A 27,411-nucleotide genomic window follows, 5' to 3' on the forward strand; every position below is an offset into this window, starting at 1 on the left:
AGAGCTTGTGTATCAGCCTGACAGCTTCAACAGCCCAGAGTCTACATGGAATCCCAAACAGCCCTTGTTTCTTCCTCCCCAACCACGGGCTGCCTGCCTGCCTCCTTGGCCTTGTTTAAACAAGAGAGAGCAGGCCGCATTTGGACAAGAAGCCTGGTGACCTTTCCTCAGTGCTGGAGAGCAGGTCAGCATGTCACTATTCAGCCTGAACGTGGCTTGCTTTCCCGCTTTTAGGTCTTCCTGACTTCTAGAAACCGGGGGCCGTACGAGTTTTATCATCTCAGAAGTGGGCTGCCAAAGGTGAGACATGTCCCTGAGCAGTGTCAATGATTTGGGTCCGCATGTAGGAATAATTACAGCCAACGTGACTGCATGCCAGGTAATGTGGACACAGCATCTCGCATGGCCCTGGGCACACAGTGAGTACTCAAGTGATAGCTATTATTACCAATAATCTTCTAGATCTTAAAGAGCGTCCTACAAAGAGCTATCTGTCTGCTTTTCTTTCTTTCTCTTTTGGCTTTTGGCAGCTCAGGAAACAGACACTCAGAGAAGTTCAAAGACTTATTCAAGGTTTCATGGTCATGGAGTGAGAAAGATGGAGCGTGGAGGCAGGCTGGTTTGGTTGCAGACATTATTCTGCGTCACTCTTACCAAGGATTACAGTCCCAGCTCTGAATAAGCCCCCCTCCCATGCCTTTCTGGGCTTGTAGTATGAGTTGACATCAATGATCTCTAAGGATCCTTCCAACATAACCTGCTGTGACTTGGAACTGCCAATCTCAGGGAGAGGGGGACCTCCTCCCTGGCTGAGAAATCTGCCTCCTTTCCTGGCTAACAGAAAGCTGTTGCAGATCAGGGAGGGTAATGACGTTCCTTGAGAAGCAAATGAGCCTGGGCTCTCTTACCAGGCCCCAGGTAAGACCGACTACCTGGGGGGAAGGGTGCTTCAGAGAGCAGAAGGCCAGCTCTTCACCTGACTGAGGACACCAGCCTGCCGCGGTGGGCAAAGGAAGTGGGACTGGAGAAATGTCCCCCAAAGAACCTGAGCTGAACCTATCAGCACTTGGAAATCTACCACCATAAATTCCTCTTTCCACGTCAGCCACTGCCCTTCTCATGTCCACTAATTGATACATAGGCTCCCCCCCCCCCACAAAGAATCTGCAGAGGGAGGGTCATATATCTGCCCCGGGCAGTGCTGTGGTATCGCACCCCAAAGCTGAGGCCAGGGCATTCCAGCTTCAGCCAGGAACACCAAAGGACAGCCCCCCACACCAGGCTCTCCTCATGTACATCGGGACTCAAGTGGCTTTTCTCTGAAAGTCCTTTCCGTCCAGTCTTGGAAACAACTGTGGTAGTGGGTTAGTTCCATAGGACAGGGCTGTTGTTGGGAGTCTGAGGAGCCCTGGGGCTGTTTTCCTCCCTGACCTTTCAATTGTGCTGCAGTGCCTCCGGGAGAGGGATAGGGCAGCCAGCCAGCTTCCCTGCCCAGTAGTCAGTACCCTTCCTAACTCTACCCTTTCCCTGATCAAAATTCACTCCTCCAAGAAGCCCTCTGAGATTGGATCCGGCAGCACTGCCTTCTGGTCCCGCCCCCTCTGTGGAATTTACAGAGCTCATATGCTACTACTTATGTTCTCATTTGTATTTCTCTGAGGTTGATGCTGTCTCAGGTGTCTGGTTTTTTTTTTTTTTTTTTCCTTCTCTATTTTGTGTATCCCATTAGATAAGGAGGACTTTAGGAACAAAAAGCCCTGAGTCTCCTCACCTCCCTCAGTCCTGAGTTTTGCAGCGTCCAATCTAGGTTTTGCAAGGTCTACGCGGCATTCACGTATCATGTTCACTCAAGTCTTCAGGATCAGGGCATATGAGAGGGTGGTGGGGAAATCCCTGGTCTTCAGAGATCTTGGCCTGACATAAGGAGGGGAGGGGCAGAACAGAGCTGGTCCCCCAAAGGACCAAGTGTCTATTTTTGCACCCTGAAAATGAGCTGTCGGGCCCCTGCTGGGGAATAGCCTCACAGCACTGGGCTCCCCGGAGACAGCTGGGCTCGGAAGGTCCAGGAGGAGGTGCAAAGAGGGAGAGATTCCTCTTTGGCTGTGAGGGGCCTCCGGGACTCCCAGGGGAACCCGCAGGCCTCATATATATTTATGTGAACTTCAGATGCTAATGAGTGCTGCAGAGCCAAGAGCCCTGCTGGGCTTGGGGAGCAATTGGCCCTACTCTTAACACAGTCTTCTTTGTCTGCAGGGCCTTAGGTTCAAATTGCAGATCTGGGTTTGGAAGTGCAGCTGACATGGAAACCTGCCCAGGCCTATAGCAGAATCGCAGCAGCCTCTGGGGGAAAGCAGAGCTCCTGACCCTGCTTCCTTGGACAATGCACAGGAACCCAGGTGTGGCTGCGGTCATCTGGTCTACTTTCCAGGCTCCAAGAAGGGCCGAGCCCAACTCCTCCCAGACAGGGAGGTTTTCACCCTATTTTGAAGGCATCACCTCCCCCATTGCCCCCCCCCCAGACACTCACCTATTCCAGTAATAACAACCTGTGGAAATTCCTCCTTCTGCCTAGCTGACATCTATTTTGCTGCAAGGAAGCCTGCTCTCTCTTGCTGTTTCTAGGAAGGAAGGTCAGTCTACAGCCATCTTATGGACTACCTCCTTGGCATGATAACTCCCTGCTGTCTCCTCTGTCCCAGCTCACCCACCAGTTTCTCTATCTCTTTATCTCTGGGCACCTACTCTGTGCCAGGCAGCAAGCATCCCAAGACGGACTCCATTCTCACAATCACATGGTGGTCTTAGGTGGGGAGAGAGGCAAGGGGGAGGGAGCAGGAGACAGAAGGATGCATTTATGACAAGTGGTATTTGCTAAAATGGAGCTATGGACAAAGTCTTTGGGAGCAGAGCCAACAGCAACAAGCTCACCTCTGAGCTTGGCCATTAAGGCCAAGTAAGTCATTCCCTGGATGAAAAAAGAGGGCAAAGGGTATTCTAAGCAGAGGGAAGACCGTGAATGTAGACCAGAGGATCTGAAAGGGCCTGCTCCCTGGGGAACAGAAACCACTAGAAGGAGTTTGAACCCTGTTTTCCAGTCTAGAGGCAGCAGGCCGCTGAAGCCCGTGTTAAGCCAAGGGTATTAACCCTGGTCAGCTTCGAGCCACAGAAGGGAACCCTGGAGACAGTACAGGCTGGGCTGGGAAGAGAGTGGGAGTCTGCTGTGGTGATTCAGGCAATAGAGAAAGCCAGTTAAGGAGGAGTGGCACTTACTTAAGCCATTTTCAAAGTAACACTTAAAAAATAAAACTTATGCCGACTGGGGCGCCTGGGTGGCTCAGTCTGTTAAGCGTCTGCCTTCAGCTCAGGTCGTGACCCCAGGGTCCTGGGATAGAGTCCCACATCGGGCTCCCTGCTCAGCGGGGAGCCTGCTTCTCCCTCTGCCCCTCCCCCTGCTCATGCTCTCTATCAAATAAATAAATAAAGTCTTAAAAAAATAATATGGCCAATCTCATTTAAAAATAATAATAAATAAATAAATCTTACACCTACTTATTATACCAAACCTGGCAAAGAAGGACAAAAATAATGAAGAAAAGAACTATCACCAGTAAAATTTCTTTCCAGTCCTTTTTCTGTGCAACTGTATCCACACAAAGCAGTGATTGTACTATATGTACAGCTCCGTAGCGCTTTCATCACTTTCATTACTCAACACGATAGCACAAGTTACCCAAGTTGTGAAAATTCTACTATGTTTGCTAACAGCATTATATTCACCTGTATAGATTCACGAAGCATAATTCACTTAGCCATTATCCTATTTGGGGACATTTAGTGTGTGCCCATGTTTTTACTACAGTAAACATTTTTTTTTAATTTCTTTTTTAGATTTTTTTTAAAGGCTTAATTTATTTATTTGACAGAGAGAGAGCAAACATAAACAAAGGGAGGGGCAGGCAGAGGGAGAGGGAGATGGGGAACTCGATCCCAGGACCCTGGGATCATGACCTGAGCCGAAGGCAGACGCTTAACCAACTGAGCCACCCAGGCGCCCCTGCAGTAAACATTTTTGTACATAAACGTTGTCCATTCTACCTGATTATCTCCTTAGCATAGGTTCCCAATGATGGCATTATTGGGCCAAGGCTGTGAGTGTTTTTAATTCCCGAAGCAGACTTCTAAACTGTTCTTTTTTTAGAGAGAGGGAGAGAGTGCGTGCAAGCAGGGAGGGAGTGACGTGCAGAGGGGGAGAGAGAATCTCAAGCAGGCTCCAGGCTCAGGACAGAGCCTGACGTGGGGCGATCTCACTCATGATCCTGAGACCATGACCTGAGCCAAAATCAAGAGTCTGATGCTTAACCAACAGAGCCACCCAGGCGTCCCTCTAAACTGTTCTTTAAAATGGTTTGTGCTGATTGCACCCCCTCTAATCACAGATGAGCCTTCCTGGAGGGGCAATCTGAAGGGGCCAGTCTTCCTCTTCACCATTTTGATGACACCTTTCCAGGGGGCAGAACATGTCACCCCTTGCACCCCTGGGCACAGACCAGGAGCCTGTCTCTCTCCCCTTCATCATTTCCTCAAAGCCAACACTCCCCAGACTAATGATGAGTAAGAGCAGATATGGTTTGCTTTAACTTCTTAGAAAGAACTCGTTTCTGGGATAGGGCGGCAGGTCCAGGATTATTCCAAGTGAGCCACATGTCACTGCTGCTCGGAAGATCGGGGCTGGCATGAGTCACAGCCTAAGCAGCTGTTCATGATCCAGGAGGCTTTCCCTATGGCTGAAGCCACAGCACCGGCTGGATTTCTGGGAGACTCCCTGGTTCTGTCCTGTTATTGCTAAAGTATTCTGATGCTGGTCAGACCACAAACTTGCCAATGTTCGTAAAGCAGTCTGACGTGAATATATTCATGCACACATGCAGCTGTGAGCGGACACGTCTCTGTGCGTGCCAGATGGGAGTCTGGGCCTAATAACCACAAGGGAATGATCGCACAGGGCCTGGCTCGTTACAAACATTTTAATGTATATGATCTCATCTCGAGAGCTGGTGTGGTTAGGGGGAAGAGCACAGGCTTTGCAACAAGATATATACAGGGTTGTGACTTTGGCCAAGTTTCGCCGTCTCTAAGAGCCCTGCCTTCCTCCTTTGTGAAATGGGAGTTGTGCCCTCATTTTGCAGGGATCAGTGACACAGTCCATAGAAAAATGGAGCTTTCCAAAGGCTCCCCACCTCCCCAAAGATTTTTAAAATTCCACCTCTAGTCTAAAGCTCTGTGAACCTTAAGCTCTCTAACTGATGGAGAGGCCACGGCTTACCTTCAGAGTAAGCTCTTCTTACACCTGCTTCAAGGCTGTTCCTACTACAATATGCTTCCTCATGTTGCCCTCCAAGTCCAGTTCTTTGGGAAGAGGAAGGGGTTTGAAAATTTTTTCCACGTGTGATAAGAAGTTCCAGCTATGGCCTTCTTTCCTACTCAGGGAAACAAGATGGCGCAGAGGAAGGGGCAACACAAGCAAAGATCTTCTGGACTTCAATCACATTCCATCCTAAATCTGGCCCCTCTCCCACCTGGATACTAAAGTGCTATCTCCCGAAATGTATTATTTCTCAGCTAGGCCTGACCCTGGGTCTCCTTGAGCTGATTTACTAAGCTTTGGAAAAATAAATAATAGAGTCGCCCACTTGCTTCCTTCTTTCGGAGACATGTTTGGTCTCTGGGGAGACTTTGCAGTGGACGACCTCGCTGGCCCATTCATTTTCGGAAGAAGGCCCTTCTGTCTAGAGGCAGGATCCTAACGTGGTTTATATTCTCTTTCTATTTCAGGCCCCATGGATTTCCTTTAATCTAGAAATTAGGAAAACACTTAGGGTTGGGGTTTTTTGTTTTTTTTTTTCTGTTGTTTTTTTAAATGGTTGTTTAGGGTTATTTAATTCATACCCTGTTACTCAATCCAGCATTCCTTCCCCTGGCCTAAGCCATCTGGTTTGTGTTCATTGTGAAACATGATAGTGGGATATTAAGCTTTTGAAAATTTGGGCAGGAAAAGGGGCGGGGGAGGGGGCTCTATCTTGCAAAAGTGGTAGCATTTTCTCCATCTTTCCTGACCCACAAATGGAGTTGGAAGAACTTTAGCTTTGGCTGGATGGTGATTTACTTGCGCCATTGCATTTGTCGACAAAGGCTGCAAGCTTGTGAGTCTCAGCTGCAGCTGGAACCTGAACTCGACGGGTCCCACCTACCAAAGAAACTTCAGAGGAAGATGTTTCCCGTCTGGATCCTGCATCGCAAGCTGCTCTGTAAGATCACATCCTGGCCTCTGCATCAGGAGCAAACTTTAAAGTTCACGGAAGTTTTGACTCCTACAGCTGTGGAGTTGCCTCAAGAAGTTTTCTCATCGGGTGATTTTCTTTTTTCTTTCCTTTGTTTCTTTTTTAAAAATTAATTTACTTAAGTAATCTCTAGTTCCAATGTGGGGCTTGAACCCACGACCCGGAGATCAAGAGTCGCACGCTCCTCTGAGTGAGCCAGCCAGGTGCCCCTCATCTGGTGATTTTCTAAATCTAGGGTATAAACAAGCACCACGGGGCCATGATGGAATTTTCAGAGCTTCATAGGGAAGGAAAAATAGAAATGATGCAATATGTACGGTGTAAAATGAAATAAGAGTCAAAGACTTAGAATGGCACCCCGCATCGAGTTAGCACTCAGGACAGGTTAGTTGTTGTAGACAGAGCTGTCCTTGGACGGCTGTCATTTTATCTTTTTGTTATTCTTGTTGTTGTTGAAATGCCATTTCTTTTTAGGAACAATTTTAACAGCAGGATGGTAGTTTGTATTTTTGTTTCCTATCTTTAGCCATATTTGAAAAGTGGGCCCCAATGTTGTGTCCAAATTTATTTTGGTCCCTGAAATCTAAAAGTCTGAGAAACACTGATTTAGGCATGCCTATACTTTCCAATCAAATTTTGTCTGATCTGTCAACGAATTCCTTTTCGAGTGACCTGAAGAAAACTTAACCCCCTTTCCACATCTGTCTATAAGAACAGAGACCTCTGGACAAGGAATTAGATGGGGGGTCCATGAGTACCACAGCTCTGTAGAGTTCTTTCCAAGGTCGAGATTGACCAAATGGGACCCCAGTTGCTGAGACCTACACCCAATTGCTCCGAAGTATTCTCTCCCCTTCTACGACCTGCTCTTGGCTCATTTGCACCTGCTGGAACCACTGGAGGCAGGAGCTATGTCTCCCTTGAGAGATAGCCTCCCCAGTGACAGCGATTGATTTCCCTCTGTAGGTCAAGCCCATCAAGCCAAGCCTCACCTTTGCTTAGAATTAACAGACTATGCGGGGCGCCTGGGTGGCACAGTCGTTAAGCGTCTGCCTTCGACTCAGGGTGTGATCCCAGCATTCTGGGATCAAGCCCCACATCAGGCTCCTCTGCTAGGAGCCTGCTTCTTCCTCTCCCACTCTCCCTGCTTGTGTTCCCTCTCTCGCTGGCTATCTCTCTCTCTGTCAAATAAACAAATAAAATATTAAAAAAAAAAGAATTAACAGAGTATGTAAAGAAGACAGCACATGTATCCCCTTGGCTCTATTTATACCACACGAGTGAGAATCACCATTGTGGGTGTAATACTTCACGTGTGACATCTGGTGTAACATACATCCAGCTCTGAGTCCTGCCCATTGCAGAGCAGCACAGCTGTTCCCAGAAGTTTAGGGCAGGTGGATCATTCATTCATTTGTTCAGCAAGTATGGTTGCGTACCATGGGTAAGATACAGCAGGGGATACAAAGATGGATCAAACCAGGATCATGCCTTCAAAGAGCTTAGAGTGAAAGAAGACGTGTGTGAACAATTATATTTCAAAGGGTAGAAGGTGCTTGCTGGCAAAATGGAAAGTTTATGGCAGTCTAGAGCAGACAGAAATTGCTTCAACTGGAGCGAATGAGGACAATCTTAAGGTAAAGATAGTATTCGAGCCATTTCAGCCCTCTTCCATCTTTGCATTCAGAACCCTTCCCTGGAAATCCTCACTGCTGTGGGGTGTTTTGCTTCCTTTGATGCAGTGTGTATTGGGGATGGGGGTTCAGGAGGCAGGGACAAGGGTGGGGAAGATGGGAGGTAGACACTGACCCTGTGGATCCTGTCTTCTGTGTCTCCTCTTGGAGGCTCTGGTGGGTCATCTCATTCTTGCTGAACTGAGAACTCTGAAATTTGAGACCTGAGCTGGAAAACCAGTCCCACTGGGATCGATTTTACTGAATTTTTCAGCCCCAAGAACTTGATGGTTAATTTTTGCTTGAACCCAAATGGAAGATACATAGGAATCTAGAGAAGCCAAACAGGGCTGGAAATGTGGGCTCTGGATCAAAATAAATCAGAAATCTACAAGGTAGCATGGAGGCCTAAGACGCTGAAGGATCCTACCCCATCTGGACCTTCTGGGTCTACACCTTCCCCAAGGCTTGCTAGGGATTGGAGATGAGTTTTCATCTTGTCCTTGCCTCCTGAACTCCCACCCCAATACACACTGCATCAAAGGGACCAAAACACCCCAAAGTAGTGATTTCCAGGGAAGGGCTCTGAATGCAAAGACAGAGGCTTGCTCTAAGACGGCTAAAATGGCTTTCACCTACTGCCCTCCCCCATGGCGATCAGACCCTCAAAAATTCATTACTAGGGCGGCCATCCTTTTGGATTTATAACATATATTTAAGATATCTTGATTATGGTGATGGTTTCATGGGCATATACATATGCCAAAACCTAACAAACTGTAGACTTTAAATATGAGCAGTTTATTGTATGTTTAGTATATTTCAATAATTGAGGCTGGGGGTTTGTAAGTACTTAGGACTGATGTCAAATGACCTCCCCAGAGGGGCGCCTAGGTGGCATAGTTGGTTGAGTGTCCGACTCTTGATTTCAGTTCAGGTCATGATCTCAGGGTCATGGGATCAAGCCCCGAGTCAGGCTCTGTGCACAGTGTGGAGTCTGCTTGAGATTTTCTCTCTCCCTCTCGCTCTGTCCCTCCTCCTGCTCTCTTTCAAATAAATAAATAAATAAATAAATAAAATCTTAATAAACAAAAACAAAAACAAAAAAACCCACAAACTTCCCTAGAGCAACGCCCTCAATAGCTCCAGACCCCACTCTCCTGCACAGATCAGGGTCCCCTGACGGCTCTGTTCAACACTAAGTCTGTAGGGGAGGCCGAGCGTGCCAACACAATACAGATAGTTACGATGGGAGAACAGCCAAATTCGCGTCATTTCCCACTCAGATTCCCACTGTCCTCATTCCATGCCTTCGCCCCAGCCTTCTCTGTCATTTTCACAGCCTAGGAGACCCAGGCTCAAATCCTAGCTCGCTGTCACTTACTAATTGAGTGACATGGAACAAATTACTTCTCTGGGTTTCAGCATCTCGAATATCTATAAAATGGAGAGATCTTAGGGCTCTTATGGATATTAATTCAGTCTACATATTGGGTGCCTGGCGCATGTCATGACTTCAGTTAATGATGGTTAGCCCTACTATTATAATAACTAGGGGGAACAGTTCAAGGAAACTGGAGGGTTTGTTTCAGAAAGAGCAGAGCAGGAGGGGAGACATACATGACAAGACCTTCTTCAGCTATGCACGGGACTTTGGGGTAGGAGGAAGATGTGTGGCCATAACGTAGGAGAAAGGACATTGTCTCTGCAGCTTATTGGCTGTGCGTCTTGGGACCGGCCCCTTAAACCCCTCCCTCCGAGCTACAGTTTCTGTATTTGGTTTAGGGGTTTTTTTCCGGGTTTTTGTAAAAGATTTTATTTATTTATTTATATGACAGAGAGCGAAAGAGAGAGAGCGAGCACAAGCAAGGAGAAGGGCAGGCAGAGGTAGAGGGAGAAGCGGGCTCCCCGCTGAGCAAGGAACCTGATGCAAGACTCGGTCCCAGGGTTCTGGAATTGTGACCTGAGCCAAAGGCAGACACTTAACCAACTGAGCGACCCAGGCATCCCCGCAGTGTCTGTATTTGTAAAGTGGGGATTGATACTGCGTACTTCAGGGTGTGGTTGTGAGTAGTGCGGGAGGTGACACGTATATGAAAATGTCTAGCTCAGTGCCCATCACAGATGAATGCTTTTAAAACATTACTTTATAAAGTGAAGGGCCCTTTACTTGCAAGGCCATTGTGGCCGTTATTAATCTTCATAGCCTCAGTTGGGGGCAGTTTCCAGGAAGGCTGACTCCAGCTCAGAGGAGAAAGTCCTTCCCAGTGGGAATCGCTATCTCAGAGTGGAAGCATTGGTAAGTATTGAGCTTCCTGTTGTTTGCTCCAATGAAGGACAGATGCTGATTTTCCAGAAAGGGATTTCTGCTGGGTGGAAGCTGGAGCAGACAGATATAAACGTTTTCAACAGGTTTCCATTTAATCTTGTGTGTCAGGAGGGAAGGAACAGGGAAGGGTGGGGGTAGGGAGAGGGTACACAAACGAGCTGATGTTCCTTCTAAAAGCTACTATCGTGGCAAACCCTATAGCAGCCCCAGGAAACATGGTAAGTCCGAGAGAAGGGCACTTCTCTTCCCATGTGGCAGAGTGAGTGGTAGTGGGTGTGCTGGAGATCACACCTCGAGGCTGGGTGTGTTAGGAGGAGGTTTGGAGGTTCTGGGGGAAACCACTCTTGTCTCTCAAAGCAAAAACGGGCATGGCCTGTCACGGGAAGGCCAGCAGCAACCAAGCTGGCTGTGATCAGCTGGGACAGCGGCCAGTATCATGTGCCCTCTTTGCAATCTCTAATTCAGGTGGCTGTATTCTTGCAAACCAGTCTTTGAAGATGTGTACGTGCTTCCAAATCCCTGGGGTTGGTGAGCCGCTGGACAAGCCTGGGGCTAGCAGTGGGGACCCTGGGCTTGAGTCCCAGCTCTGCTATTAACTATCCATATGATCAGAAAGCCACGTAACCTCTGCAAGCCTCAGTTTCTCTCCCTCCATCTCTCCCTTCCTTCCTGAGCAGTATTTTCCACAGACCAGCAGCACTGGCTGGGAACTTGGAAATGGAGCTTGAGCCCACCACTATCCCCCCCATCACCACCAGATCTATTAAAGCAGAGTTGCATTTTAAAAAGATCCCCAAGTGATTCATAAGCACCTGAAAGTCTGATAAATACTGGCTTAGAGGACTTGAATAGTACTTAATGTATGGTACCAGCTTTATGGTCAAACTGCCTGGGGCCAAATCCTAACTTCATGGTTCACAAGCTCCGCAACATTCAGCAAGAGCTCAACCTCTGTAGGGTCCCATGTTCTCCTCTGTAAAATGGGATCCTGATAGGACCTACTCGGTAGAGTGGCTATGAGGATTAAATGCAAAAATATATGCAACGATCTTTGCACATAACAGGAGCTCATAAATGACTTTTGGCTTCTATAAACTTTCTCTGCTGCTAGGCATGCCGCACAGGAAAGAGCACATGTGTTAGTTCGTCACACCTGTCCTGAGCATGTGGCTCTGTTCTTAGCATGCAGGATACAGAAGTCACTGACACAGGAAAAGCCCAGACTCTTGCAGAAATGAACAAGAGGCAAGTGCATGAACGGAGGTACGAAGAATATGTCAGACTGTGATAAATGTGAGGGAGAAAATATAACAGGGGAATGTGAAAGTGAGCAGGCAGAGCTCTGGTTAGACCAGGGAGGGTGGCTGGGGCTCAGGAAAGGCCTCGCTGAGGCGATATTGCCCTAAAACCTGGAAGGCAAGGAGCCAGCCTTGCAAAACTCAGGGGAAGGTCATGCCCGGGGGAGGGAAGAACAGAATGCAAAGACCTTGAGCCTGCAGTGAACCTTGGCATCTCGGGGACAGAGGCCTGGGCAGGGTCAGACTGTGTGGGGCCCATTCTAGTGCAAGGGAAAGCGGTAGGGGCCCAGCCAGAGCAGCGGCAGGGAGCCTGGGGGTTCTGGGGCCGAGGGGGCCCAGGTGAGAACAACAGGAATCACTTGGGGCTGCAGCTTCCCACAAAGAAATGTCACAGAGCCCTCCACCTGCAGAGCTGGAAGTACCCAGAAATCTCCCCTCTTGCAGGGTGAAAACTGAGACCCAGAAAGTGGGTTGCTCAAGGTCACTTCTCAACACCACCCGAGGAAGGCCCCCAAATTGGCCTGTAAACTAATGTGTGTTATTTCCAGAATCAGTAAGAACAACTATTTCACATGGGTCTCTGCCCGCATCACGTGTCCCTTCCCCCCTCCTCCTCTGCCCCAGGCTCTGCCTGTCCGCCTCCGGCCCCCTCCCCAAGGCCCCGTCCCCAAGGCCCCCAGAGGCAATGCCTTCAAGTCATTATGTGTTCACCTCACATTACACACATTCTTGTTCCACTGTTGGCTGAAGTAAGACCTCACCCCTTAATGACTACCCTTTTCCAAAACTCCACTTCCGGTCTGTACCAAGCATTTCCAGTTTGGCATTTAATTACCTTCTGCCCATCATCTTTCACCATTCTGTTCTCCTCTCTCAGTCTGGTTCCCCTTACCAGACCTTGATGAGCGGGGTCTTGGGTCACATACGGGTCCATCTCCACCCACGGAACCAAGCACACAAGGGTTGCTCCATAATGGAAATCTGCATCTTCTCTAAAATCCACCCACAACCAATCCCTTCGAGATCCCAGGGAAAACAACACACACAGAGGAAATTGTTACACAACCAGCCAACCCAGGTCAGAGACATGTCTCCCTCTTACAAGAGAAGCGACGGTTTGCTTTCTTGGTGTCAGGGTGGGATTAATATCACAGCAGAAATCAGCTTTGTCTGAAACAGCTCTAATTGAACAGATGAACACATTCATCTCCAGGCCTGCCTGTCACCTGTCACTCCGTCCTTGGGGCTGCCCTTATTTCAGGGTCTCTACTGGGCGTGTGACTTGGAATAGAGAGAAAGATGGCAACTGTGGGTTATGCTTCTTTGAGTCAGAGCCGCTCTGCCAGCCCAGAGAGACAGATGTCTTTTCCTCCCTTGCCGGGGGGCCTGTGATTGAACGTCTGACAAGTTTGAAAGCACAAAGATTACAGAAGATAACACGCCACCACCATCACCCTGAGGACTTGAACCATGGCTTTGACTCAGGTTTACTCTGAGAAAAGCCAGGGTCTAGAGAAGCTGTTGGGAGACAGGAGGAGCGGGCACCCGCCTGCTCTCCTGGAGGACAGACTCAATCATTCTTGTTTGCAAAGCTGGGTTCAGCTCTTGCAACGAGGAGCCGGGCACCCAACGGGGAAACACAGACACGGGTTCAGAATAGCGCTTTTGCAGGCTCCTTATTGCTCCAATAACTAGGTGCCGAGAGCCTGCTGCTTGCCACACGTGGCTCCGTGAGAGGCTGTGCCCCTGTGCTTTTATTTCGTGTGTCTGAGTCCCCGGCCCCAGGAGCCTAACCTGCTGCTGTCCACGCAGCGTGCACTGTGGTTAATATGCTGCCTGCTCCCAACAGCACCACCCTCTCCCCAGTCCAAGGGAGGGCGAGTCTGGGAAACTTCGGAGCCTCGATAAGAACATCATCATTTCACAGACAGAAGAGCTTAACCATGAATCCCGTCGTGCCCATTCAGCATCAAGACACTCTCCAGCCTTTCACCCCAACTGGGTCACGTATGGGACCGCTGACTCCTTTCTTCCTCAACGTATAAGCGTGAGTCTTGTGTGTCAACGCCCATCCCCTGAGGTTATAGCCAAGCTTTTCCCAGGGCGGATAATTCAGGTGCGCATCTTCCATTTGCCCAACTCCTGTCAAAGGCGCCTTAGGTCCTGCTCTATCGCTTCTTAGATGTTTCTTACGTTCTGTGGGGATCTTGCATAGGTCCTACAGAGTCCGGTTCAGTGGGTCTGGGGTGGGGCCTCCTGTGAGAACACTGTTGCTATAGTCTAAGGACCACACTCTGAGTAGCAAGATGGCTGACCAGTAGAATGGTCTTCGTGCGACCGTCACGGTTTTAGCACTGAAAATCCTGTGTTCTGTGGCTGAGAAACCCCTCAGTCCCGGGCAAATCAGGATGGTCAGTCACCGTACATCTTAAATCTCGAGCATTCCCAGAGTAGAGAGCAGCCATATCTGGCAACGATCGTTCACTAAACGCGCTCATGTTCGGTGAGCTGCGGTGGCCATGGGAACACCGAGGACGCGGTGGGGGCAGTGAAGAGTCCTGCTGAGTGCTGTGGGCTGCGGCTGCCACTCGTAAGGGAGCTCCCGGTCCTTCGGAGGAGCGGGATGGGCAATGATTTGGGGGCCAGGAGAACTGGCTTCCCGTTCTGGTTCTGCTACTAACTAGGGAGAATTTCTTAACCTCTGATTTTTTTTTTTTTTTTAAAGATTTTATCAAAGAGAGGGAGAGAGAGCACAAGCATGGGGAGCAGCAGGCAGAGGGAGAAGCATGCTCCCCACTGAGCGTGATTCCAGGACTCTGGGATCATGACCTGAGCTGAAGGCAGACACTTAACCAACTGAGCCACCCAGGCGTCCCCCTCTGATCCTTTTCTATAAAATAGAGGCTGACAATATCTGCCTCACGATGCTGGCATGAAGAGCTAACATATGCATAAGCCCTAAGCCCAGAAATAAAGGAAAAGAAAAGAAAAGAAAAGAAAAGAAAAGAAAAGAAAAGAAAAGAAAAGGAAAAGAAAAGAAAAATATCTTTAAATCCCACCAATGCTTTCATCATCGTTAACTGACTCATCTTCTGCACGCCCTGCCTCAGTGATACTGTGCTTATTAATGATATGCAGGGTAAATCGGCCAAGACAGTGGAGAAAGGAAACAAGACTTTTAACTCTACGTACCCAGGAAGGAGCCATTCACCCCCAGAGGGCCTAAAAGGGGCGAGGGAATGAGCTGGTCAGCATGGCTGGGTTGGCCTTCTCCACTAATGAAGCTAAAAGTTCAGATTATGCTGGAAGGAAAAGCCACATGTTCCCCAAATTATTACAGTACATGGAAAATAAATCACCAAAGTGTAAAAGGCCTGAACAGCTCCAGGCTCCCCACCACCAGATGTAAAGCAGAGCATTTTCGGGGTGTCTCGCCACCTCCCACCTATGGACCTGCTCACCACACAGCTCTGACCATCCCCTTCCAAAGAGAGGACATAGGTCCTTTTCGGGAGCAGCTGAGTGTGGTCGGCCCCCCAGGGGGTAGGGTTTGGAGGCATGCTGGACAGGCCACTCTACCTGCAAATATTTCCACCACCTTCTGTTCCACACCTAAGATGACCCTTTCCTTGTTGGGATCTTTTTGATGATAACGAATCCTCATTAAAGACACTCTGGAAAGAGGTCACATCTTTACTTTTATCAGCTCACATTTTACATTCATTAACTTTTTCATTCCTAAGTTTGTTCGCTCATTCATCCATTTTCCAAGTATCGACTGAGTGCCAGCCACTGGGCTTGGTATCGCAGACAGTACGATAGCGTCCCCTGCTCGCCATCCCACAGCACGACGGAGAGCCCCCGACTACCATATGACGTGGCGTAGCTGCTCCAATGAGGGCAACGAGGTGCCACGGGAGTGCAGACGGGCGAGCCGCGCTCTCTGCCTGGGACAATCCGGGGAGCCTTTGCGGATGAGACGATGGTGGCGCCTGTGGTCTAGAAGGGCAGGTGGGCGCCAAGCAGAGGGAAAGGGGTGCAGAGGCAGCCGGGCAAAGGGAAACGTGCGGCCGACGGCATGGAGGTGCTGACCAGCAAGGTGTGAGGCCCGAGGGTGGCCCAGGGCACAGTGCCATTAGCTTAGGACCCGTGGACAGCAGAACCTCTCAGGAGGGCTTCTTTGCGGAGGGTGTGGGTGTGAATTTGGAGACGGGGGATGGGGAAAGGAAGGAAAGAGGTACACACCAACGATGAGCTTTACAGAGTTCACGCTTGTGTTGTCTTTTTCTCTTTCTGTGTGTTTGTCCCTGTCTCTCCGTCTCTGTCTCTATGTGTGTTTCTCTGTCTTCTTTCTATCTCTCTGTGTCTCTCTCTGTCTTCATTTTGTCTCTATCTTTCTATGTTTCTGCCTCTGTGTCTCTGTTTCTGTCTCTCCTTCTGTCCTCTCTGCATCGGTCTCTCTGTCTCTCTCTGTGTGTCTCTCTCTGTCTCTGTCTCTCCCTCTGTCTCATCTCTCTAAAACCGTCTCTCCCTCTGTGTCTCTCTGTCATTAAGTGCCAGATCTGAGAGCAGGACATATTGGGCCCAAAGAGAGAGAGAAAGAGCGAGGGGAAGGTCAGGCTAAGGTGGCAGGCATGTGAGGGGCTGTTGCTGGATTCCTCAGGGCTTGGCAAGCTGCAGGACTCCGGGAACAGGGAGTGAGAGGCAGTGGAGCAGAGAGGGTGGCTGTGGAGAGGTGGCCCCGTTTCCTCCTCTCCTCCTTTGCAGGGCGGAGAGGAAAAGGGGGGAGCCTGCCGCACTTGGCTATTGGCTGGGGCAGTCCGGGGGATGGAACTCCACCAGAGGGAAGCAGATGGAGAGCAGGCCTCGGCTGGAAACCCAGACTCTACCTGCCTGGCCCAGGGATCATTCTGAGTGGGAATTCTAGGTCTGCAGAAATCTGGGACACTCGGCTTCGCCCTGTTTAATGAAGAGGGATGTCACAGTCTCTGCTGTTCAGGTCAGTGGAAAAAACAGACATTTTGCTTCTCACCTTGAGGTTTTCCTGTCCTCCCAAATTTAAAAAGGAAATATAACTCAACACGTCTTGACTGTGGGTTTTGGGCGCACCACAGTCTAATTTTGGTCGGGACAAATGACTGCCTGAAAAGGGGAGAATGCAGGGACTTACGCCTCTCCTAAGGCCACATACTCAAAGACCGGGTGTACCTTGGTCCCTGAGCGACCTCCTGTCTGTGCATTGCGACACAGATGCTAGCCATCTGTCTCTTCACTCCCGTCTTCCCCAGATCAGTGCTGAAGCAGGAGGCAGACAGCACATACAACAGAACACCTGACCTCTTAAGTCTCACCTTTCTGATCTGTAAAACGGGGATAATTCCTGCCTCACCGGCTGTTGTGAGGGTACAAGAAATTACATGTACGGAAGTCCCTAGCACCATGCCAAGGACATAGCAGATGTTCAATAAAACATGACTTGACACGGAAAGCAGAAATGAGGCATGCCGTGTTGGCCCGGCCGGGGCAGCCGGAGTTGGCCCAGGCATCCAGGAGCGTGCAGCGGGGAGGGCAGAGCCTGGGAGGAGGGTCCACGCCAACACACCGGCCCGGCAGCCTGCAGACACTCTGCCCAGTGGGGTAAGGAAGGGCACCTCTCGCCCAGGGCTCAGTGACACAAAACGTTACTCTCCCAGAGCAGTTGCGGGCAGTCAGTTGGGGCCCAGATGGAGTGTGTGCACCTCTTGGGGTCCCAGAGCTGGGCGACACTTCCCGAAGGACCTCCAGGAACTTGTCTGCGGGGCACAGGAGCAGCCGTGGCTGAATCTCTAAAGGCTGGCCTGGCTGACCTGGCGTCCGCTGACTTCAGGCTGAATGTGCCCACGTCGTCCCCATCCCCGTGCACTGACCCTCTCCCAGCAAGGATGCTTACGGTCAAAACCACAGCCATTTGTTTATTTTGTACCAAGCAGGGCACCGAGACTCCTTACATGCGTTACCTCATTTAACTGTCACGACAAACGTATGACGTTGTTATTAGAGGCAGGGACTAGGGAGAAAAGCAAGGCCGGAAAGTGAAGGTCACACAATCCCGAAGTGGGGGTCTGAGGACCCCGGGGCCCAGCTGCACTGCTGGTCCACATGGAAGTCTCCTCTGCTTCCCCCGCTCTTCCCTTGAAGAGTGATTAGAAATAATAGGAACTGTCACTGGAAGTAATGAGAAGTGACAGAGGCTGGGTTAGAGGCTCATGGCTCCAAGTCTGAACCACCCCGACAAACCGAAGCCTAAATTTAAACAACGGAGTCACAAAGCAATTTCCCCCTCTGAGAGTTGATTTCCCCGCCCTCCCACCAAGAAAAGGAAGACTACGGCAGGGGCTGAGTCTCTGCTCAATACAATGCATTTCTTTTGGAACAGAAAAGTCCCTCTCGGCTTGATCCCATTTGCTTTCCATGTGGACAAATACCAATTACAGCCCTGGGTGAGCAGACCACCATTCTTCATTAAGAGATCCAAAGTCATCGATATATTTCTTTCTCTTTTTCTTTTCTTAACATCCCCTGAGGGATGCAGAAAGTGGAGGAAGCTATGTCGCTGGCAGGTTGTGATGAAGAATGAGACCGTAATTTTCAAAAGGCAAGGACATCGGGAGGTTCCATCCCTCCAGGAAGCACCTGGCTGAATGCCAAGGACACACACCACTTAAATATCCTTTCTGATGATGATGGGGGCGACCCATCAACCCACTAGCTGTTTACTTAGCACCAGCCTCCCGACTTGCAAGTGTGGTGAGGGGCAGAGGAACATCAGGCCCAGTCCCCGAAGACCTACAGAGAAGAAATACCCTATTTCCACAAGACGGCTCGTCATTAAGCTCCTTCTTCCTTGGGACTCCTAGAAAATCTTGGTACTTTCCTCGATGCTAGCTAGCACTTCCATCAATCTGTAATTCCCTGTTCAGGCATATGTCGCCCCCACTGGGCTGAGTGCTTAGATGGTAGAAACAGTGCCTTTCGTATTAACGGAGTCTCGGAGCCTAGGACTGGGCCTGAGCCACACAAGGCATCTCCCTTCCACGACTGTTTCGTGAGTCTGTGGATGAGGTAGAAATTGTGTACACGTGTAAGGGAGGCCGACGAGCAGCTGCCGTCCACGAAGCCGTGTGAGCTCAGAGACGCTGCTCTGTAAACACCAAGAGGCCAGTGGCTTAGCTTAGCTTTTCTATTTCTACGCCTTCCTCCGGCTCCTCTCTTTTCTCTTTTCTCTTCCCCTGTCGCCTTTCCGACTCTCCAGATCTCCCTTACTGCCGCCTCACTTCAGAAAAACCCATATTCCGCACTGAGTGGGGAACCATTCTAAAGATGGCTGTTGCCCCTTTTCTCTTCCCCGTGGGCAGGAAGGAAACTGCTCTCTCCCCTGCTTTCTACTGAAACGAAGCAGCCTTCGAGCTTATCACCCCCAGACTCTGGCTGCTGCTAGCTAGACACACAGCAATCCAGCCGACTGTCACCAACAACATAAAGGTTGTTTGACTTCAGCATTCCTTCCCACTTCGGTCTATATGGTGCCAAAGGAAATAAACTTTTATTTTTCCAGAATCCAGACACTTAGGAAGTTCAGATAACTAGATTTTTTTTTCTACAGTCTGCATTCTTTTGGGGCAGGGAGGTGGGGAGCAAAGACGTGAAAATTGCTGGAAACAGGAATTTACCTAGAAAAGCGACATATAGGGCAAGTCATACCCAATCATACACCTTCACCCCCCCCCCCAGTCTCAGGACTGTGTGCTAATAAGGATAGCTCGTGAATCCGACCCCACAGCAGGACAAGGCCTCTACAATAACCTTGAGTACTACAAGAAGAGCTAGTAATCCCTGTAAGATATAGGCAGGAATTCTAAGTCATAAACAATAGTCATTAACCCAAACCAACCCGATTAATCATTTGAATGGGGTAGGGGAAGGGGGTAGGTGATAAATGTTCTCCCTGAGTTTTCCACCGTGGGATTTATCATTTGGCATCCTATAAACAAAGTCTGTCTCTGCTTCTTGGTAACACAGAAGCCTTGATTTCAGAACTATGTCCCTCCTGGGAAATGAAAACCAAATGGTCTTTGGGATCTTAAGTGCTGGGATGGTGTCCTGGCTCAGCTGTTTACTAACAGGGTAACCTTGAGAAACTTACTTGATTTCTCTAAGCCTCAGTTTAGTTATCTGAAAAATGGCACCATAATGACATTTACCCTCAAAGGGTGATTTAAGGATGGGGTAAAGTATGTTAATATGCTTTGCAAATTGCTAAACCCCCGCAAATGTTGGACATGAATTCTATTGTCGGAATAATCCTACCCATATAATCCTCTCTCAGGTATGACAAATAACCTAATAATACACAATTCATATTTTAAAACCTAACCGCAACTTCAAAACCATGCGAGGAACTCATTAAACCGTACACTTAATAGGTGTACTTTATTATATGTGAATTATGTCTTAATTTTAAAAATTGAGGGAAATGCTTAATGCTTGCAAATCACACGTTAGGCCCTCTACACAGAAGTCTACCCAAGTGTCCATGCCTGGGCCTGCTATGTGGGTAGCTCTGCTTAGGATGAGGTCCTGCAGGTGAATATTTCAGTTACTAAACTTCGGGGGCATAGGTCTCTAATCATCCACCCTGACCTTCAGTGACGCTCCCTGGCTAGCAGGCTACAGTACCTTTCCACTACTGCTCTCTTCACATGAGGTAGCTGGCCCTTCTAGATTTATAATCATATACAACCAATCGTCATGAGTGGATGGTGCCTGAAAATAATCAGATAATCCTGGCAACACCCATGAGTTCCTAAACACAGCCACATCTAGACCAACCAGCAAATTCTCAGAATTAAAAAAAAAAAAATCAGAAAATGTTAGTGGTATAAGGAAACAAAGAGATAACCTTAGTCTAATTATCTCATTTTACAGAGAAAGAAATTAAGGCTCAGGATAACCGAGCAAAGTTATGAAGGAGCTAGAGCTATTGGTTTAACCATTCTATTCCTTGCAGACACACACAGACCTTTGGGACTTTGGGCATAATCCCCCTTTTCCTGAATACACCAGACATTCTACAAGGCACTGTAGAAGTTTCCAGGATTTCCACTTAGGATGGCTAAATTGAAATGTTACGACATCTGCCCTATTTTTCAGACAATTTCTCAACATAAAAACCAATGCCAATTACTCAGCATTTAGCTCGTGTAGCTGAAGCATCTCAAGAGCCATTGTGATCTTAGAGCTCAACGACAGGAACCGAAAAGGAAGGAGAGACATTTTCTATCTCAAGAATGTGCGAAAGGACAGATTATGGAATTAGGGTTCTAGTCACGGCCCTTCTACGAAGCTAGCTGTTTAACTTCAGCCAAATCCCTCTGAACTTTGGTTCCTTCTTCATCATAAAAAAAGGGGTAGGAAAAAAAACGGGGGGGTAGGTTTAGATCAAGGATTTACTTGGGTAGGAAGGGCAACAGGAGGTCATTGAATCCCTAGAAGTTCTAGACAACATATATGTGTGTTTTTCTAAGAAGTGGTTTCGTGGTTTTCATCAGATTCTCAGTGGGGTCTGTGATTCCAAATTTTATAACCTTCGATTTTTGGATAGTCTTTTAGCTTTCCCCCAGTTCTGATAGTCGTTGACTCCACCTTTTAAGAATGTCTGTCTAGTTCATTACCATTAGGTACATTCATGAAATACACTCATCTATACACCGCCCAGCTGAGTACGAGACAAAAAGAGGATGAGACAAGGCATGAGCCTACTGGGAATGTATCGTTATTATGACCATCATCATTAATGTGGGAAGATGAAGGTAGAGCATGGAATCCTACTGAGACCTGTCACTGAACTACGGACCAATGGACTATGCAGTCAAGCCTTCCTCAAACTCATTTTCTGGGAAACAAATCTCCTTCCCCACCCTGGCAGAAATTCCAGTGAAGAAGTCTATTGTGAATCTGGTAATAATGAACTTGCCATAACAAAATAAGTTAAGGTAACAAATATATTATCTGGTCCCTGTCCATGTAATGTTCTGTGCATAAAATTTTTTTAAGTGGTACTCGTCCTGTTTGCATTAATGGACAAGAAAGCCCCAAAGAAACTTGAGTTAAAACTGGGCTCCTCAAGGGGCCCCTGGGTGGTGCAGTCAGTTAAGCATCAAATTCTTGGTTTTGGCTCAAATTAAAATCTCAGGGTTATGAGATCCAGCCCCGTGTGGGGCTCCACGCTCAGCATGGAGTCTGCTTGCGAGTCTCTCTCCCTCCCATTTGTGCGTGCTCACTCTCTCTCTCTCTCAAATCAATCAATCAAACACACACACACACACACACACACACACAACTGGCTTCCTCACAATTCTGTCATTCCACAGAGTAATAATCCTCCCCAACTTTCACCTCTCTTGAACTTAAGTGTTCCAAATGTTTCAAAAATCCGATTATCTTAACAAATAGCCCACAGCTTTCGGTCTACACAAGGCACAGAAGGTGGTATACAGTTGAATGAGTCAGGACCCTGTCTGCATGGAGCCTGGGTTCTCACTAGGGCATGAGACAAGCATTTGGATCACCATCACGCGAAGCCACATAACAGAAAGGCTACTGTGATTCAAAAGATGGAAAGTACACCCTGGGTGGGAGGAATCATGGACGGGCATATGAAGAGAGTGGAATTTGGGGTGAGGTCTGGAGGGTGAACACGATTTTGACCTGCAGGGGCGGAGTGTAAGAGGGCATCTTTGGTGGAGGGATTATCATAAACAAAAGCATAGAATCAGAAAGAAGCATGGGGCATGTTTAAGGCACAGGAAAGAATCCCGATTCCCTGCTGAGTCGCCTGGGGTGGGAGGAGAGGAGTTGTGATGGACACTGTGTGACATCTTTAACGTGAGAATGAAGTGTTTGTACTCAGTGTTATAAGCAATGGAGATTTCCAAAGGTTTTTTGAAGGCAGGGACTAAGGTCAAAGAATTATAGAAATTTTGAATTAAAGGTCTCCTCACCTCTGTTTTAGGGACAAGAGTCAGAACAAGAACCCAGAAAGTTTACCGGATTCCTAAGTCCAAATTCCTTGCATTATACCAGCTGCCTCACAAGGTCACTCTGGTAGCAGTGTGTAGGATGGAGAAGAGAATTCAGGCAGGAAACCAATATGGCAGCCATTATGGGAGTCTAAGTGAGAATTTAAGGTGGAATAATGAGGACCTGAGCATGCGGGGTGGCAGGTGGTCAGAGGAGAGGGACTGAGGCTGGGGGAGCCCATGAAGTATCCCTTTTCTTTCCTCCATGGAACTCAGAGCATTACTTGTTCATTCACATTAGAGAGGTGTGGCATTTGATTTCACTCACTGGCAGGTCCAGAAAGCATGAAGTCAACTGGCCTACCCTCGCTCAGATTATGAACTCTTAGCCCTCCCAACTCCCCTTTAATACTGTGCATTCTCTAGAAAAAAAGAGGCCAGAAATCATGTCAGCAGTGATCATAAGCAGCCCTGGAACTACTCCTTTAAGGAATAGAAGTAGACGATTTTAGGATTCAGACAACTCTGAGGATTTTCTTTCTGGCTTTGCTAGAGTGCCAGGCATTCCATGGCTCAAAACCACTTAGCAAATAAGCTTCATCCAGCCCACGGGAGTGCTTCCCTAGGGGCTTCTGACCCATGAAGGAATGTCAGGCCTCGAGGGGTCCCTTAGAGTGTTTTTCCCCTCAGTGGCTGGTCTCTGGACCACCAGCATCACTCAGGTCTCCTGTCTTGTCCCTCATCCAGACCCCTCAGCTCATCAACTCTGTGACTTTGTACTTGAACTGGGATGTCAGGAGTCTGAGTACGTCTGACAAAGAACACAGACGTGGCAAAAGCTGAACAGTAGGTGTGAACGACAAACATCGAGTTGTGCAGAATGCTAAGTCTGTAGTCTACTTTTTCTCTTCCACACGGCCTTTCGTTTGCACTAATTTTATAAGGACAGAACCAACAAAGGAATCATGAGAGGGAGCTTCTAGGGTAACAAGACTATCGGCCCAACAGATTGTTTTCTTACCAGAGGAATGGTCATACACAACCGGCACTCGGTGAAGAGGGGACCGCGAATCAACATCTTTTGACTCTTGTTTTGTCAGCTCGTCTTTCTCATGAACTAAGAGGCTATTATCGAGTCCAGCCAGTGGATTTCAACTGACCGCGCGGGACAAAAGTCACTTTTCACTTTCCACTGTCAACTGTGCCCCAATGGTCCTGGTATAGAGCCGGGGTTCAACCACGCTTAGCTGAGTTTCCGATCCCTTCCCCAGACCCCTCCTTGAGGGCAGATTCACCCTGACATCTCACCCTCCAGGAAGAGGGCTAAACTGGATTTCACTCCAAAGAGCATCTGTAAGTCCTTCTGTAGTGACAGAAAGCTGCATACCGGGCGGTTTAGCAAGCAATCTCTCGAGGCAAACAACCTACATTCAAATCCCATCTCTGTTAATCATGAGCTTGTGGCCTTGAGCAAGTTATCTGACCTCTTTACACCTTGATTTCTTCAGCTGTGAAGCGGGGAAAATAACCGTGCGTAGCCCATAGGATTGGCGTGAAGGGTAAATGAGTTAACAAGACAGTTCATATCAAGTGCTCAGCATAGGTACTGAAAGGATTCCAGCTGTTTTTAATAAGGGGGTTCTGAAGTTTGAGTCTAGTGAACATCTGGTGATCCACAGCTTAGGGGCAGAGGCCGGTAAAGGTGACAAAGGTGGCATCCAGCTATGCCAGCTGTGCACAGGAGCAGGACTGCAATACTTGGCCGGTATCGGAAAGAGCTGAGAAGGTACTGGCCCCACCTGCCCTACTTGAGCCAACAGTTTAGGCTAATCCACCCTTTTTATTCCTCCACCTGGGTGATGACCGACCTGACGCTGGCCTAGAAAGGCATGCTTGGGGCCTAGTCAGGTTGTAAGTTTAAAAACAAAAGAGAGAGAGCTCCAGAAATCCACGTCAGGGTGCTTTTTCAGTGCTTCCTCACTTTGGTGTGGAGGGGTTTTCTAGACATCAGGCCCTGTCACACCCCTGGTGTTTCAGGCTGTCAGAGCTACAAGGGATCTCGGAACCATCTAATTTGCTTGCTTTGGAGCTAAGCAAACGGAAGGCTCGGGGAGTGAGTTGTCCAGGATCACCGAGCTGGTCAGCTCAAAACCAGGGCTCGTTCTCAGGAGGTCTGGTGTCCTGGGCCATGTTCACTCGACTACACCCAACTGGCTTTGGTCTTCTGAACCCTGGCTAACTTTACATCCTGTCCCCAGGGAGCCCCCCACGCTGGTGCCTCTCATGGCTTTTCTCAGGCTCTCCTGCCTGCCTCCACCGCCCCTGGCGCGCCTCAGACACCCCTGGGCTTCCTGCCGGTTCTTGTCCACCACATCCTCGATGCTATTGTCTTGCCCTGTCCTGCAAACCTGCCTGCTTCCAGCCCAAGTGAGAATGTGCCCCAGGGCCCCTGAGCTTTCAGGAGTCCCGCGTGGGTGACACCCACGTGGGCACCCCGAAAGCTCTTCCCTTTGCCCCAGAACCTGTTTCTCTCTGTCCTTCTCTTCCACTCCATTTTTTTGTCTTCCTGACACTCCGCCGCTCCACCTCCCTCAGTCTTGCGCTTCTGCTTCATATTCCCGTTCCCCTCTTTCCTCTCGAGCTCCCAACCCCTCCGGCTTCTCCCTCTTCTTGCCCTGCCTGGGTCATTTCCCCGGGTCCCGGTCCTGCCTGCGCTCTGGCCTTTCCCGTCCCCACCTTTCGGTCTCCTCCGTCTCTTCCTCCCTTCCCTCGCGCCTCCCCTCCAACACATCTGTTTCTAATCTGAGCCCTCGAGGCGTCTGTTTGAAACAAAAAAGCTCCCCCCACCCTCAGGAACCTGGCACAGAAATTCCTGAAGAAACCTTCCTCCCTCCCCCAATTCTCCCATTTCCCCCAGATACTCCCGAAACTAAACACCAGCCCCCCCACCCCGCCAACCCCTCCGCCCCAGACGGTTCACGGCCCAAGTCCACCAGGAAACACCCCCAGCCCCCAGGCTGCTCCCGGGCCCAGATGTGTGCGGCGTTGTCGATGGCCGCCTGGGCGGGCCTCGGCTGCCAGATGTGCGCCTCCGGAGCGCCGAGCAGGCACCGAGCCGCCCGCTCTCCCCGGGGAAGGGCGTTCGGAGCCCGGGGCCGCCCGGCGGGTCTCCCGCGCTCGCGAGCACTCACCTAGCCAGAGGAGGAGGAGGGGGCGGCTCATCCCGATGCCCGGGTGCGGGCACCTCCCCGCTCAGCCGCTGCTGGGCTCCGGGGCGGCGGGGCGCAGCCGACGGACCTCGGACAAGCTGGGCGCGGCGCCTCGGGGTGCGCGCGGGGCGGCTGCGGCCATGTGCCGGCGCGGGAACCCGCCCAGCGCCCAGTCCCCGCGCCCCCCGCCCCCCGGCGCAGAGGGGGCTTCCAGCGCTCGCCCGGCAGCTCGCGCCCAGACGGGAGCGGGGACCAGGGTCGGGGAGGGAAGGGCCAGGCGGAAAGACGCTACCGCTTCGCGGAACACTTTTCCCTGTTTGGAAAGAAAAAGAAGTGAAGAAAGAGAGAAGGGGTAAAAAAAAAAAAAAGGAGTGAGCTGGAACCACATGGTCGCCTCCCACCGGCAGCCCCTCCCTCGCCCCCCCCCGCGCCCCCGCCCGCGCCCGCCCTCGCAGCGCTGGGCCCGCCGCCTGGCCCGCGGGCCGGGAGGGCAGGGGGCCGGGCCGCACCGGCTGGAGCGGAGGAGCGCGGACACGGCGGCCACGAGCCGAGGACCGAGGCCTTGCCGGGCTTCTCCGTCTCGGTTCCCACTTGGTCCCTCTCTCCACTTCTCTCCCGCATCTCGTTTTCTCGCCCGCCCCGCTCACCCTCTCTGCTTCCACTTCTCTCACGGATCTGCCCTCCCTCCCGCCCCCACCTCCCCTCTCTCCCCATTTCTCTCCCATTTACATTCTTCTGGCTTCTCCTCTCTCACCTCCTCCCTCCTCTCCCTTCTTCCCTCAATCCTTCTCTCCTCTCCTCTCTGCGCTCCCTGTCTGGTTTTGTCATAGGAAACCACAGGCTGACCAGAAGGACGATTCGGCGTGGAGGGGACCGCTAAGACCTAGCAGCCGTCCGCTTGTTGCTCTCCTGGCTTTCCTGCCCGTTCTGGCATCCCAGCCACCGTTTGCCTGGCCTTCCCTTGGCCTTTCGCGCTGGCTCTTTCTCCTTCTGCTGTCACTAGTCACAGCAGCCCATCCTCAGATCCAGATCCGGGCAGAGCTAAGCTAGCCTTCACCCCCGGGGAGTGGGGACCCCGGAACTGTGTGGAACCGGTCCCCTAGGAAGCACTGGAGCAAACGGCACTGCACGTGGCGCTGGCCAAAATATGCATCACTCCCTTCCAGAAGGAAAAGGCAGAAGGCATGGAATTCCCTCTGCGCGGGGGAGGGCTGCGCTCTGGGGCTCCAGGGACCTGGCCTCTAGGCCCTCCAGGGACCTAGGGCGGGGGTGGGGGGGGGCGGGCGTCCGAGCCCTCCCCGGTGGGGCTCTGAGGTCTGTCCTCAAGGACCCTGAAGCGGGAGTGAGCAGGGACTAGAGAAGCAAAGGACGGTAAAGCCACGCTCAGGTCTCCACTGCCTGGGGCTCATGCAATGCACGCCTGTCCTGGGCTCTCAGAAATTCTGGACCTGCACTCTCTGGTTTGCAGACTCTGGATGTCCCTGGTGCTGTGGCTTTTCCTTCAGCC

At 50.1% G+C, this 27,411-nt stretch overlaps 1 protein-coding gene across 1 annotated transcript in view; it reads right to left on the reverse strand.

The window, feature by feature from the left end:
- CLMP (CXADR like membrane protein) overlaps nt 1-26,431 on the reverse strand; it is a 95,140-nt gene extending 68,709 nt beyond the window's left edge. Inside the window, 2 exon segments of the mRNA XM_057317044.1 lie at nt 25,887-26,217; nt 26,414-26,431. Coding sequence (XP_057173027.1) covers nt 25,887-25,917 — 31 coding nt within the window. The 5' untranslated portion in view covers nt 25,918-26,217; nt 26,414-26,431.
- Nucleotides 26,432-27,411: the final 980 nt, after the last annotated feature.

This window comes from Ursus arctos, unplaced genomic scaffold (assembly GCF_023065955.2).
Source record: "Ursus arctos isolate Adak ecotype North America unplaced genomic scaffold, UrsArc2.0 scaffold_22, whole genome shotgun sequence".
Classification (NCBI taxonomy): Eukaryota; Metazoa; Chordata; class Mammalia; order Carnivora; family Ursidae; genus Ursus; species Ursus arctos.